The sequence below is a fragment of the Mastomys coucha genome, unplaced genomic scaffold (genome assembly GCF_008632895.1).
Source record: "Mastomys coucha isolate ucsf_1 unplaced genomic scaffold, UCSF_Mcou_1 pScaffold18, whole genome shotgun sequence".
NCBI lineage: Eukaryota > Metazoa > Chordata > Mammalia > Rodentia > Muridae > Mastomys > Mastomys coucha.
In genome coordinates, this window is record NW_022196900.1 from 85,315,564 (window position 1) to 85,329,330 (window position 13,767).

The following is a 13,767-nucleotide window of genomic DNA, read 5'->3' on the forward strand; positions in this document are numbered from 1 at the left end:
CACTCCCAGGTGCAAACTCCCAATGAGCCAGGCAGCCCATTGTCCCAAGGACACCAGACACTCCTCTCCCTCCTCAGCCTCCCTGGCCTTGTCTGGCCTCTCCCCCACTGCTCCTCATCTGGATTTAATCATTTTGAGTGCCAGAACGTTCCCCGCCCCACTGTGTGACCCAAGGCAAAGCTGCCCCTCGGCTGAACCTCAGTATTCTCACCTAAACCTTAGGGATGGTCCCAGTTGTTGCCCAGGGTAGATAAAGGAGTGAACCGGTTTCTCTGTAAAGATGATCTGTAACTTAGTAAGCAAGTTTTACTCTTTGTTATTATGTATCATCGGACACTTTTCTCCAAGCTGGTCAGACTTTCTGGGGCCACAGCTCGTGTTCCAACTCACTTTTCACGCCAAGAAGAATCTGAGCAAGCCGCTTACCTCAGAGAGCCTCAGTTTCCCCTTCTGAAAAAGGGCAACAATCCTTATGACCTGGGATTGCTCTCTGTAGGGCAATGCTAATTCTGTGCAGGGACTATGACGGGAAGCCTAGAGTGCATAGGGCCTGGGTAAGTAGAAGGCCTGCAGGAACAGATTTCTTTTTTAAAGGCCTAGCTTGGAGAGGGGCGGAACAAGCATGTTTCCTGTCCCCATCATCCCCCTGCTATACTGGAGAACAAAGAGTGTTCTCATTGGGTGCCTAGGCTCTTTCTCTGCTGCTTGGGTGACAGTTAAAGAAGAACAGAGAACATTCTCATGGAATCTGGAAACGTGTGACCCCTTCCTGGGTGCCTTTTGACCTAAGACCTTAGAGAGGTTCCGGAGACTCAGGACATACCTGAAGAGGGGAACAGGCCTCAGGCCCAGCCTTTTGTTTATAAAACGAGAAGGTCAGAATGTCACAGCTAGAGGTGGCCTCTGACCTGAGGGAGCCTGGGGAAAGACTTTGGTTCCACTGGGTCTCCCCACTCTCCTGAGGGTACCGGCTTCTTAATGGGAGTAGGGGGGAAGGGGAGCTGCCACACCAGGGTGCCTCTCAGGTCCCTAACTGCTCCTTCTGAAGGCCACTGCTTCTGCCTTACAGGTCTTCAGGGAGACCTTTAAGGTCTGAAGATAGGACCCTCAGTTAAGACGAGATGGGAGAGCTTATTGTAGCCCCACAATCACTGGAGTACAAAAGACACTCAGAGTCAGGCCACACCTCTCTCCTAGAGAAACTGAGAAAATGCCAGGCTCAGCCATAACCCTAGCCCTAAGGAACTGGCCCAGTCCCTAAGAGAATCAGGGCCTGTGCAGACGATAGATGCTTCTGCCTCCTATACGCAGGACTCAGCAAGGTCAGGCTTTCCTCTACCCATAGGCTCTTCACTGTCACACTGGTCTCAGAACCACCTGGAGCCAGAGCCACTCAGCAGTGGCTCTGGAAGGGGCCCACAATGTCCTACACAGACTTAAGAGTCAGGCTGAGTCTTCATGCTGCTTGCCAGTATCCCCCTGACCATTCCTTGACCCTTGGGGTCTCCCCATTACCAATCTCCTTACACCTGGGATAGGGGATGACCCCTGGGGTCTTCCCACTACCGGTCTCCTTATACCATCCTAGGCACCTGGAATATGGGAGCCTGTCGTTCCCTATTGCTGGCGTTTTTTCCTGGAACCCTAAGCACCTACATAACCACTCCACCCCAACAGATCCCACTGTCTGTAGTATAAACAATACAACATCTGTATCTAATTTGTTTCTTACACACACACACACACACACACACACACACACACACACACACTCGCACACCCTTCTAGCCTTTCCTCTTACTATGGGAGTTCTTCACACTGCACAGGGCAGGATCTTTCTTGTTCTGACCAACTACCCAGGGACTGAGAGAATACAGGCAAAAGTTCATGTGTGTCCGTTAACCTCCCCATTCACATCCCTGGACCAAGTTCCACTGGCCCCTCTAGACCCAGGGCTCCTGGTTCCCACACAGCTCTCTGAACTCCGAGGAAAGGTGAGACGCAGAAGTGAATTGCCCATGACCCAGCTCATGAAAGACACTCCATGCATATTCGCAAGCAGCCTGTTAGGGATGGACTAGAAACATGATGCTGGACCAGCTGTGGCTGCCTAGTGGGATGGCCACAAGCATTGGGGCATCTTATTTCTCTGTGTAGATACAGCCTGCAGAGACACTGACTAGGGAGTGACAGTGGTTCTGGTCTAGAGCCATCGTGACCCTGCTCTAGTAAGAAGGAAAGAGCCAGGGAGCTGAGAAACGTCCTTGACTCTGAGGAACTGTAGCCATAGTCCATTGCTTCCTCCAGCTCTTTCTCCCCTCTGTCATGCTCTGGCTTGGAAAGACTCATCTAGCTGAGAAGTGCCAACCCCAGGTTCTCTCTGTTCCTGGAGGGGGTTATCAGAGTAAGCAGGAGGAATAAACCAGAGGTCTTGACAAGAGTTCAGGAGACTGTCAAATCAGACCTGCTGAGCCGGTATGGCCAGCTCACAACCAGGTGACCCAGCCTGCACCACCTGCTCATCACTGTCAGAGGCAAGTACATGTGAGTGCCCAGAAGCCTGTCCATCCTGGGCTCTGTGCTGGCCACTCAACTCTCAAGGAGGAGCCGAGATCATGCCAACCCAGGCCTTGGCTTCAAGTGCAGAGCCAGTGAGAAGTGTGCTCAGAGGGCCATGCCCCATGTAGGAGAGTGGCACAGAGAGAACGCAGGAGTTCCAGAGGCTAAGGAAGGAACCCTCCAACATGAAGGCTCCCAGAGGGTGGGTCTCGGAAAGCCTCTTTGGTCGATCTCTGCAACAGAGAGGATGTAGGGCAGGTGGGGGTGGGGTGGACAGCATGAGCAAAGGAGTTAGACCTGAGTGAAGAGGAGTGGGCTGTGGCCAGGTGCCAGGTGGCTTTGATAGTTCCAGCTCTGCCGGCATCTTTCGACCTAAGATCAGTCAGGGCTCCTGAGGGTCTCAATCTCTTTGTCTGTCAAAAGGAAGAGTTTAGTAGGACTAGAGATTTCCAACCTTTGGGGACATATCGCCTATTTTTTTAATAACAAAATTTAACATCTCGGATCATATGTAAAGCCGTCTTTTTTTTTTAAAGATTTACTTATTTATTTTATGTGTATGAGTACTCTGTAGCTGTACAAATGGCCGTGAGCCATCATGTGGCTGCTGGGAATTGAACTCAGGACCTCTGCTCGCTCCAGCCCTGCTCTCTCCGGTGTAATACACTGTAGCTTTCTTCAGACACACCAGAAGAGGGCGTCAGGTCTCATCACGGATGGTTGTGAGCCACCATGTGGTTGCTGGGATCCGAACTCAGGACCTTCGGAAGAGCAGTCAGTGCTCTTACCTGCTGAGCCATCTTGCCAGCCCCCTGTAAAATCAACCGTCTTAATATGTATGTACAATAAGGTACAAAAAGTGTTTGTAACAACTGAGCATGATATAAAGGGAAAATAGAAGCAGATTGTAGCTAGACTGCTTTGGAGACAGCCCTCATGCAGCACAACCTGGCCTCGAATCCATTGTGGAATAGAAGATGACCTTGAATTTCTTGCCCATCTGCCTCCACCTCCAGAGTGCTTCAATTACAGGAATATACCACCAGGCCCAGTTTTAAGAGGTGCTGGGAATCAAACCTGCAGCTTTGTGAATGCCAGGCAAGGACTTTGCCAACTGAACTACATCCCTAGTTCATAATTAAATATTTCAAAGGTCAGTATGTAGAAGCTTGTGCAGAAGTTACACTGGAAAATACAATGCAACTAGGTGCTCATATTGTAACTGGAACACCATTCAGGAGATTGTGTCGATGACGGTGTCACCCTTAGAGATATATTTTCCAAAAGAGCAAGTGACTCTTAGTTCTAAACAGTAACAAAATGTAGCCTCCCCTGATTCGGTCACTGCATTCCAAAACCATCAATGTGTTTTAAACTTAGAAAAAAAGACGGTCTCATGTTTATACATGACTACGGATGTAGGTTGTGCTTCTGGATGATCCGACAAAGAGTTCTCGACCACTTGCATGTCTAGCAGAGCATTTGGAATTCAGTGGTGGGGTTGAGCAGTCTGTCCTGAGGCAAGCTGAGCCCCTCTCACTTGGTAACTGACCCCCTGTCCCACCAGTCTTAGAGAGGCATGTTTCCAGATTGTCCTCTAGGGGGCAGTATCATCTGGCTAATCTTCATGCTCCTGCCCAGCCATGAAACTCCCTCCTCTGCTCTTTGCACTGGGAATCAACCCATGTAGCCGTCAGTTGACACCCCTGTAGCCTGGTGCAAAGATTTTGCAGAGAAGGAACAAACAGGATGAGAGGGCAGGCTTATATTCAGGGTCTTGCAGTAGGTCAGTAATCTCCTGGACACCATCCAGGACCCTCTCCCCAGAGAGAGTAGATAGTGGGTCTACAGCCTTCTCTCCACCGATCTCTCTCCTTCCTCCTCTCTCCCCCATCTAGTGCCAGCTGCCCTGACCTTGGACCCAGGCACTGCCCACCAGCGCCTGATCCTGTCCGATGACTGCACCATCGTGGCCTACGGGAACCTACACCCACAACCACTGCAGGACTCACCAAAGCGCTTTGACGTGGAGGTATCAGTGCTGGGCTCTGAAGCCTTCAGTAGTGGTGTACACTACTGGGAGGTGGTGGTGGCAGAGAAGACCCAGTGGGTGATCGGGCTGGCCCACGAGGCTGCCAGCCGCAAAGGCAGCATCCAGATCCAGCCGAGCCGAGGCTTCTACTGCATCGTCATGCACGACGGCAACCAGTATAGCGCATGCACAGAGCCCTGGACGAGGCTTAACGTCCGTGACAAGCTTGACAAGGTGGGTGTCTTCCTGGACTATGACCAGGGCCTCCTCATCTTCTACAACGCCGATGACATGTCCTGGCTCTACACCTTCCGAGAGAAGTTCCCTGGCAAGCTCTGCTCCTACTTCAGTCCCGGCCAGAGCCATGCCAATGGCAAGAATGTCCAGCCACTGCGGATCAACACCGTCCGCATCTAGACTGGGCAGAGGGAGACCCGAGCCTCCCGGAGCTGTGACCACCAGCAAGAGCCTTGCCTGACAGATGGAAGGCCTGGACTGCTCAGGCCCCTCTGTGGCCACTCTGAGTCCTCAGGCCAGTTGTTTATGCCCCAGCCTCCTCTTCCCCTTCTGTGAGCTGGAGATTGTGCTCCGTGGTGGATGTCCTGTAGCTCTGATCTTAATGGGATGTGACATGGCTTCTCCCCAGGGCAGCCCTTGCCCAACCCCTTATCCTCATTCTCCCAGGGACAGGGAATCTCCCTTTGTCTCCCTCCTCCTGCCCAGCTAACCTAGCATCATGACAGATCAGATGTGATCAGGTGCTAGCAGCCCAAAAAGTATACAGAATCCTCTTATGTTCATGGCCTGAGAATTGGCTCATCCTTGACTGGGAGAGTTATGGGCCATTTTACTCTTGATCCAAGTCCACAGGGAACCCAGGCAGAAGCTGGTTCTAGGATTATTTGAGGGTCACCCTCTCCTGCCACCCATGCACTAAGTCGCTACCTTCTAGCCCATGGATTCTGGGGTGAGGTGAGGTATAAGTACCCTAGAACCCAATATAGAACACTGTCAGGACAAAGCACCAATGGATGATCCAAGTCCCCAACAGCCCCTGGGGACAGAGGTCCTGTCAATCCTTATCAGCCAGGCCTCTAACCTGCTACCTGGACAGAGAGGGTGTTGGCAGCACTTCCTTCCATCAGAACCTGAACCCCAGGAGGGCTATTATTGGGTACCAACTTGGACTTGACATCTGGCTCCCTTAGGATCCTGATACACAAACAAGAACCACTTTGGTTGACTTCATCAGACAAGAATTTGCAATCAGTTCCCCAGTGGCTTGCAAGATTACTGAAAGGGCTGGAGGAGGAGAGCCTTCGCTGAGTTTCCAGGAACAATTCGCAGCAGCTAGAGGGATTGTGTTTTGTGACCAAGAACGCTGCTTCCACTTGCAGCTGCCCCACAAGCTGCTGGCTGCCGCCATCCATGCCAGCAAGTGATTGTCCATGCCTGCCCCACCCCCTCTCAACTCAGGTCCCAGTTCTACATCTTTCAGAGGGATTCTTTTTGTGGAACCTTGAGTCCAAACCCAGACTTTGACTGCAAGGCAGTCTGGGAAATGTAGTTTTTCTCTTCCAGCCTTAGCCACAAAGTTACCATGGAGATGGAACAGGCCCATCCACAATCTCCTTGCCAATGAATCCAACTGTGAAGAACTCAGGAGAATCCATGAATCCACCTCAAGGCCTTGGCTTTGAAGCAGAACTGCTAAAAATGTCCTGCTCCATGGCTCTGTCCCTGCCTGTCCCTGCCGGTCCCTGCCCAGAAGCAACAACCTAAGGAGTGGGTAGCATCAGAAATATAGACGAAATGGCTCCCCAACCTCAGCCTTCCTTTGTGGGCCTGGGTCCTCAATTCTGTACTTGGGATTTGGTGAGCATGCCCATCTCCAGAGAACCAGAATAGATGAACTTGAGAGGCTCTCACTTGCAACTGCCATGTGCTAGGCCTCCCTGGGCAAGAGGAATCCTGAGCCCTACTTGCCCTCTCAACTCCCAGACACCAGGCCATGCCTGGCAGTATTTTTATTTAAAACATGGTCCCTTTTGTGCATTCTGATCAGTTTGTATTAAATTAAAGTTACAGGGCGCAGGTGTCCGTTTCATTCATTCCAATGAACACAAAGCTACATGTCCCACCCCAGCAAGTGGACAGTCATTGGCATGACCAGTCCAGTCCCCCAAGGCAGCCCTGCTGGATACAGATCAGGAGCACAGTGAAGTCTAGAGAGAGGATGTGGCAGCTGAGAAGCCCACAACCCACAATGGACAGTGAGAACTGAGTTCTCACTGCCAGCACCCTCATCAATCAGGGAAGACCTCTGTCTCTGTCTAGGGGAGAACAGGGTAGCCTGGAACACAGATACACAACAGCAACAAGAGTCTAGTCTCTTAAACTATGTAGGCCTGGGCTTCACTTTAGGAAAAACAACTTAACCTCGTGGGGCCTTGATGACTCCCCTCAGAGAATGGGGCTAATAGCATGCAGTTCACAGGTTTTACTAGGAAGCTATAAAATGTACAGTTACAGAGGCCCTGCCTCTCCTCCCCTGCCTCCTGCAGTAGCGCCTGGAATGACATAGATTTTCTTACCTTCTCCTGCCTCCAACTGATGGGGAAGCAGCTGAAATGACACAGATTTTCTAACCTTCTACGCTCCCTCGACCGGTGAGAAGTCCACCTTCCTCCCATAGGCTGTGCGGAGCATGGAACAGGTAAACGGAGATTCTCAGGCTGCTATGGAGAAAGAAGTCCACCCCGCCTCCAGCTGATGGGGAAGCTGCCTGGTCAAAGGCCAGCAGGACCCTGCCCGTAAGCACTCAGGCTGTGACCATGGTGAACAAGAAGGAGGTCTGGTCCCCTACAGCTCTGCAATGCAACAACAGGAATCTCAGGGTCTACTCCTGGTTTCCCATTGATTGATTCATGTTACCTTAAAGTGCCATTTCTTCTACTCCTTACCTGCAGGGTGAGGGAGATTAGATTAGATCCTCTCAGATGCCAGCTGTGTGTCTTTACAAGGTGGAGGTGGGATGAAAGAATCCATACTAGCCCCTGAATTGTTCCTAGGCAGAGGGACATGGACAAGGAGAGGGGAGGTGCTATAGGCTGGGAGATCCAGCGTTGGAGTCAGAAGCCTGGGATACAGAGTGAGACTTGGGGGGAAGGGGAAGGGAGACAGGGGAGGGGATATAGGGATTGTCAGGATGACAATGCAGTGGAGAGGGGAGGCTGCAGGGAAGGACTAATTGATTGTCTCAAGCTCATTCTGGGTTCCCATACACAGCCTGTAAGCAAAGTGCTAGTACGGTTTACATTTTATCTAACCACAGAGAGGAGCCCATGAGGATAGTGTCATTATCTTAGCGCTAGAACCACGAAGCAACGCTGCCCAGGGGAGCCACAGCTGCTCCTCAGCAGGGCTAGATGCAGACCCGTTAGCACTAAGGCCATGCTCTGCTAGTCCTCTCTGGAGGGACATTCTCAACTCTGAGGTCTGCTCGGTGACGGGGCAGCCACCAGAACTAGGCTCCTGAGCTTCAAAGAGGGACCTTAAACTACAGGACCCTATGGTTTAAATATGGGCTCATGAAGCCCACTGTGTGACTTTGAGCAGGTAGGTTCCTTGCGCTCGCTGGCCTCAGCTTCCCTGTGTCTACTGGGAGGAGTTCAGAGATCTACTCGATTACCAGGGTAAGTGGAATGTTGGGTCCCCCAGCTTAGACTATTTGGTCCCCAATAAATGAGGCTATTATCTCTTTGTCCCTCTCTCTGGGGTGGTGGCAGAGACAGAAAACAACCAAGATAAAGTCTCTTGGCAGTACACAGCTCACCTCAGAGGCTCTGGGGACAGGCCTTACCTCTTGCCAGGGAGGCCATCCCAAGAGGCTGACTGCTCACATGGACAGATTCTTCCCCTCCTGTCTGGGTCTCGGCTCTATCCAACACCCTCAAGCTCACCACCAGCTCAGCTAGAACCAGGACCACCACACCAAGAGGTCGGTTGCAAAGGCCTGAGTCACCGGCTTAAATCCTGGGGGTTGGGTGAAGGCCAGGGGGAGGGGAGCTGGCCGAGGTGCTGAATGGGATCCTTGCTGTCCACTAGGTCCCAATTCTGCAAATTCGGGACCACCTGAAGGAGGAAGGGTCATGGGAAGCAGGACAGAAATGGGTTGCCCAGAAATATCAGGAAGACCAATGCGTTTCTTTTGAAATTTATTCATTTGCCTGTTTTTCTCTTCTGTCTTTATAGAAAAAAAAAAAGCCCTAAATACAGAATAGTCTTCCAGTAGTTGGGGACATAGCTCAGTGGGCAAATAGCTTGTTGTGCAAGCATGAGATCATGAAATTGGATCTGCAGAATGTACACCAAAGCTAAGTGCATCAGCCTACATCTGCAGGCCCAGCACTAGCGGGGAGTGGGTGGAGACTGGCAGATCTTGCTAAGACCCTATCTCAAAACTAAGATGGAGAACAATAGAATACACCCAGACTTGACATCTGATGTCCACACTGTACACACAGGCAAGCACACACATGCACATACATATACACAGCATACACAGAAGTTTTATCCCCTCTAAAGGTTTCGACAGTTCTCATTTTTCTTATTACTGTAAAGTGCTCCTCCCTTACTCTAGGAATGAGGTAAAATAAGAAAAAGAATCAACACTTTGGACCAGATGTCCAAGGGAGTCCTTCGCTGATGTCACAGCAAGTATAGACTGTCATGGGGGCTGAAGTCGGTGGCACAAAAGACCAGGTCCCAGTGCAGTCTTCCCAAAACAGTGAGCCCAGATATGAGTGAGTCTGAAGGAGCCTGAGTGATACCCAACCCAACCTGAAGCTCAGAGAGGGTTAGTTTACAGCTCAAGGTTTGCAGCATGGGGCAAAGCTAAGACTAGAATCTCTGTGTGCTGATTCCTAGAAGGGAGGGGGAAAAGCCAGCTAAGAGGGCTCCTGCCCAGAGAAGCAGAGGAGCCACAAGAGGGACCTCAACATGGTAGGGACAGGGATGAAGGTGGGATACTCAGAATAAACGGGCCTTCATATAAAGAGGTCCAGGGTGGAGGGATGCCTGTCAGGGTCTGGGATTGCAGCCCCGCAACGATGGTGAAGGATGGGAGTGTCAGAACGAGGACGTCTTCTGAATGGAGACTGATCATGAAAGGGCATGCTCTCGGGACAACTGGTGTGTGGCTTGAGAGGCATCCACCTCCAACCCACTTGTATTTATAATAATAGAGACGTCACCCAGAAGGTTGATAGCTGGTGATGGCATTCCAGGCACTGTGGCATTTCAGGCACTGTGGCAAGCATGTGGGATAAAGACAACATCAGGGTTGCATATGGTACTGTCCAGGTGGCAGCAGCCATGCTGTTAATCCAGACAGGCTGGAAATACCAGGGCTCTTGTTGACCAAGGCCACCTGACCCTTAGCCCTTACTCATCCTAGCAGCATTCCAGTACAAGAGAATGGCCCCCATGACAGCCCAGCAGTTCTGAGGGGCCTCCTCCAGAGGCAGCAGCCGTGCATATAATGGCAGTTATAGCACTCAGGCTTTTAGGGTGTCTAATACAATGGACCGTGTGCTTCAATCCCTCACACTTCTGTTTGGGTAACACTCTCCCCATGTCTATAACACCCAGTCTCTCCTTTTCCTTCCTTTGACACCCGGCTTAACTGGTCACGTCTAGAACATCCAAGGCCCTCGGAATCTGTTGTCCTGCACCTGAAACATGTTTGGTCTCCACTTTTATAAATCTTTATAAGACGGAGAGCAATCTTTCATTTCTGCCAGCTGCAGACAAGAGAGGGCCCCAGGAAACAGGTGTTGACTGATGTGGCCAAAGCTGGGGTCGTGTAACCACCAGGTCTCCAAGTTGGGAGAACTCTAAGAACCAGAGTTCTTAATGCTACCTGGGAGAGGCTTACATGGATGAGGGGCTGCCAGGAGGAACCTCACTGGTCACCCCAGACTGTGCTCAGGGAGAAGCAGTGAGAACTGCCAGAGCCCCAGCAAGTGATTTGTTTGCATTGGAAACAAATTACAAAGTAACTTACATTCATTACAAAAAACAAACAGATAAACAAGCAAACAAACAAGCCAGGGGCTAGAGAGATGGATCAGTGGTTAAGAGCACTGGTTGCTTTTTCAGAGGATCCAGGTTCAATTCCCAGCATCCACATGGCAGCTCGCAACTGTCTGTAACTCCAGTTCAAGGGGATCTGACACTCTCTCCTCACACAGACATACCCACAGGTAAAGCATCAATGCACATAAAATAAATAATAAGAAAAGCAGACAGAGAAGGACAGAATCCTTTTCATTCTGCATTTAGAAACCATCAGCTACTAACAGTGCATGTGTGTTCTTCCAGACATTTATCCCACAAAAGCATGATCATTCTTTGTACTACTCCTCTTTCTGGATATTCCATAGTAGATTCCCTCTAATGGAGCAGTGTCAAGATGTTTGCCTACTTCTTTGCCAAGTAAATGGTTTTTCTTATATGCATTATGGAAAATACAGTCAAGATGTCCAAGGCAGAATCCATGCATTATTAGCCACTGCTCACACACCCGATAGAGAATTTTGCCCATCAAGTTTAGTTCTTTTCCAGAGTGATTATATTTTACAAAAGCCAGGGTGCTGGGAAGATGGTTCAGTCCATAAAGGGATGCTGCTCTGAGTTCTGACCCTCGGTATCCACGTAAAAGCCCCCAGCGTGACAGAACCAGCCATAACTCCAGAGCTGAGAGGACAGAGACAGGTGGGCCCAGGGAGCTCAGTGTGTAGCCAGCCTTACAGTCAGTGAAATATTGATTGGGGGGGAGCTAGTGAGATAGCCCAATGGGTAAGGGCAATGAGATGGCTCAATAGGTAAGAGCACTTGCTGTCAATGCTATAACCTGGATTTGATCACTGTGTTGGAAGAAACAACTCAGTTTTCACAGGTTATCCTCTGACCTACACACACACACACACACACACACACACACACACACACACACAATCAATCAATCAATCAATCAATCAACCAAATCATACTCAATTTATGTTTCACAGGCTGGCTTTTCCCCCACTTAATAAAACATTGTGAGCATACAGTCATGCTATTAGATATCCTTCTACAGCGCGGTGTTTGACCTGGATCTATCTGTCCCGCCCATTCTGAGCAGGGAGTACTCTGCTGCAGGAGCCTAAAGCCTGCTGGTTCAGAATGAACACCTCCTGCCCACTCCCTCTCGGAAATGAAATGTCATCAAAGATCCTGAGTACCTGCTTCACTTGGCCCTCCTGAGCTGAAGTTCCAGCATCCCCCCGATGGGCACTGGGTCCTCCTGCAATTTCTCCACTGCTACCCACCTGTGCAGTAAGTAGATGCCAGCCCTTTCCCTGCCACTTCCGGGACCCTCGGCTCCTCCATCTTTGCTGCCAATCCAAGACCCAGCATGGGGAAACTGTTGACTTTGAGATAGGTGGGTCTCTGGATTCCAGCTAGACAGGAGGACATGTCACTTGCTTTGGAACCTAAGCTGGCTTCCTCTCAGCCTGGTGGACTGGAGTTAGGACCAGTGATTACCAGGTATGGGATGGGGGAGACGATGATCCAAATAGTGTTGAACTAAATGTGATTTGGGGCAGGCAACTCTTCTCTGCTCCTGGATCTCAGTCTCCTCACAGTTATATAATGGGAACCATGGGCCATGTGGTTCCTGAGGCACATCCCCCACTCTTGACTGTAAGGCTCAATTCAAATCCATGTTTTCTTTCTTCTCCAAGCCCCAGCACATCTTGTGATTGGTTTAATCCAGTCACGCTCCAGGCCTTGAGACATTTTTAACACGATAATTATTAGCTGTCACCTCATTTAACTCGCACAATAAGCCTAAAACAGGAGGCTCCATTCTTATCCCCTCGTTACAGAAGAAAACACTGAGTTCAGATCTTGCAACTCAACAGAAGAGTCCAGATTCTAAGCTAGGGCGGTCCCAGACACATGCTCCCGAGTAGCCTCTAATCACTGTCTGCTTGGTAAAGCACGTGGAGAGAATTCTTTCCTGGCTGCAGTTGTCGGAACTGAGGCCAGAGAGTGGAGATGACCTTCTCCGGAGCACACAGCAAGGCCGTGGGCAGAGCTAGGAAAACCCAGGCTACGTGCTCCTCAGCCCACCCTCACCTCTTGCCCAGAACTCAGTGTTCAAAAAGGGATGATGGGAAACCAAAAGCAGCCTTGGGCTAGAGCCAAATGGCCAGGCCTGAAAGAGGGGTGGAAGCTGCGGGGAGGTGTCAGCTGAGGAAGGCTGTTTGTTTAGCCCAAGATCACTTCAGAGACGTGTTGACTTTGGCCAAGTCTCTGGATTGCCCGTGGGGTGGACAAGGGCTGGGCCAGGAAGCTTCTTCCTTCCTCCCTTCCTTCCCCTCCTCTGACAGACCACAATGGTCACTCACACCAGAGATCACCATCTCATACCTACTGTGTGTTAAGCATTGAGGTATACAACCACAGACAGGGTCCTCATTTCAAGGAAGTGCATAGTGACCAGGCCACTCACCACAGCAAATATACTGAGGGCTAGGAGAAGGCAGGGTCACTGGAACTCAGACAAGAGTCGCCTCTCCTGAGCCGAGACCCGGAAGATGAGGAGGAGCTAGGTAAAGTGTTTCTGGAAGCCAACAGCCTCTTCAGAGACAGGGAGAGGGAAAGAGGGTTCTGTTCCAAGGACTGAGTGTGAAAGTGATCGAGTTTTCTTTTCTATCGCTGTGATAAAACGCTTACAAAAAACAACTGAGGGAAAGGGCTTTGCTTGGCTTACACTTCCGGGTCATGATCCATCCCTGAGAGAGTCACAGTAGGAACTCAAGCTATGGAGGAACACTGCTTACTCCTTCAATCTCTGGCTCGTGCTTAGCTAGCTTCTCATACAGCCTGGGTGAGCCAGGTCACTCACAGTGGGCGGGGCTCTCCCAGACCATTGGCCTATCAAGACAATCTCTCCCAGGCCATCTTATCTGGCCTCCATTGAGGGTCTCATGTCCCGGGTGAGCCTAGGATATATCAAATTGACAACACACCTAGCCAGTGAAGAGAGCAAAAGGCAGAGCAGTGGAGCGAGAGGAGAGCAGGGATGGGTAGTGCCATGCCTGTGAGCCATCTTGGGGGCAACA

General features: G+C 50.6%; 1 protein-coding gene and 1 long non-coding RNA gene across 3 annotated transcripts in view; both read left to right on the plus strand.

The window, feature by feature from the left end:
• Trim62 (tripartite motif containing 62) overlaps positions 1 to 6,681 on the plus strand; it is a 27,432-nt gene extending 20,751 nt beyond the window's left edge. For both annotated transcript variants that reach the window (XM_031378740.1, XM_031378741.1), the window contains exon 5: positions 4,458 to 6,681. In XM_031378740.1, coding sequence (XP_031234600.1) covers positions 4,458 to 5,008 — 551 coding nt within the window. In that variant the 3' untranslated portion in view covers positions 5,009 to 6,681. The remainder of the gene's footprint in view (positions 1 to 4,457) is intronic.
• Positions 6,682 to 11,783: 5,102 nt separating this feature from the next.
• LOC116095571 overlaps positions 11,784 to 13,767 on the plus strand; it is a 7,772-nt gene continuing 5,788 nt past the window's right edge. Inside the window, exon 1 of the long non-coding RNA XR_004120646.1 lies at positions 11,784 to 11,971. This is a non-coding gene — a long non-coding RNA (uncharacterized LOC116095571). The remainder of the gene's footprint in view (positions 11,972 to 13,767) is intronic.